This window comes from Cyprinodon variegatus, unplaced genomic scaffold (genome assembly GCF_000732505.1).
Source record: "Cyprinodon variegatus isolate N-32 unplaced genomic scaffold, C_variegatus-1.0 Scaffold834, whole genome shotgun sequence".
Classification (NCBI taxonomy): Eukaryota; Metazoa; Chordata; class Actinopteri; order Cyprinodontiformes; family Cyprinodontidae; genus Cyprinodon; species Cyprinodon variegatus.
Window position 1 is genome coordinate 230,107 of NW_015151287.1, and position 1,274 is coordinate 231,380.

Sequence of the window (1,274 nt, forward strand, 5' to 3'; positions counted from 1 at the left end):
TGGGTGTTAGCATGCAATTATTGGCATAAGGTATTAGCATGTGGTTGTTAGCATGTGGGGCTTAGCATGTGGGGGTTAGCGTGTGGGTGTTTGCAGCTGGGCGTTAGCATATGAGTGTTAGCATGTGGCTGTTAGCATGTGGGTGTAAGCAGCTGGGTGTTAACATGTGGGTGTTAGCAGCTGGTTGTTACTTTGTGGATGTTAGTAGCTGGGTGTTAGCATGTGGGTGTTAGCAGCTGGGTATTAGGATGCGGGTTTTAGCATGTTGGTGTTAGCATGTTAGTGTTAGCAGCGTGATGTTAGCATGTTGATGTTAGCTTGTGGGTGTTAGCAGCTGGGTGTTAGCATGTGGCTGTTAGCATGTGGGTGTAAGCAGCTGGGTGTTAGCATGTGGGTGTTAGCAGCTGGTTGTTACTTTGTGGATGTTAGCAGCTGGGTGTTAGCATGTTTGTGTTAGCAGCTGGGTGTTACTTTGTGGGTGTTAGTATGTGGATGTTAGCATGCAGCTGTTGGTACAAGGTGTTAGCAGCAGCTGGGTGTTAGCAGCTGGGTGTTAGCAGCTGGGTGTTAGCAGACACAGCAGCAGAATAGCTGAAATGCTGAGATGGCCTAGTCAAAGTCCAGACTTCTACCTAGCTTAGTGTTTATTGTGGCTCCGCTACGTGTCGGGTTCTGTTGGATGGAGGATTTCCTCCTGGTGTTTCCGGTCCTGATCCTGATCCTTCGTTAGCGAAGGACCGTTTTTTGGACAGAAGCCCAGAGGCATGATGGGAAACGTCTGGTGGCCCAGTCTGAGGCCTTAAACCTCCAGGGAACGGTTCTCCACTTTCCTGAAATCCTTCATGTTTTCCTGCTGCTTTCTCCTCCATGTTCTCTGCTGATGACTGCTTCCTGCTGTTCCTCTCCCTTCCTGCAGATCTTTCAGGTGCAGAAGGTAGGACCGCTCTGATCATGACCATCATGTCTGCCTGCGCCTCAGGAGGCAGCGCAGCTGGTTGACCTTTGCCCTCTGTGTCTGTGAGCAGAAATACTACGGTCTGAACCCCGGGCTGGACGAGCAGGCTGACAGTAAATGGGGAGACATAGAGCAGTGGATGGTAGCGCCTCTGTGCTGTGATGACAAACTGCTTCCTGTTAACAGTGCTGTGTGTGGCGGTAACAGGCGGCCATGTTTGAATGCATGATAATCTGTGTTAAATATGGATAATAACAAATAAAAGGTTTAGCCTTGATGCTAATCCACTTATTTAATCAGCATCACCATCTGCCCCCCC

The 1,274-nt window shown here is 49.5% G+C and overlaps 1 protein-coding gene across 25 annotated transcripts in view; it reads left to right on the top strand.

Moving 5' to 3' along the window:
• LOC107099056 (leucine-rich repeat flightless-interacting protein 1-like) overlaps positions 1 to 1,274 on the top strand; it is a 30,474-nt gene that overhangs the window by 9,509 nt on the left and 19,691 nt on the right. For 18 of the 25 annotated variants that reach the window (XM_015397012.1, XM_015397005.1, XM_015397011.1 and 15 more), the window contains exons 3-4: positions 917 to 934; positions 1,026 to 1,097. The exons of the other annotated variants lie outside the window; for them this stretch is intronic. In XM_015397012.1, coding sequence (XP_015252498.1) covers positions 917 to 934; positions 1,026 to 1,097 — 90 coding nt within the window. The remainder of the gene's footprint in view (positions 1 to 916; positions 935 to 1,025; positions 1,098 to 1,274) is intronic. 25 annotated transcript variants of the gene reach the window in all.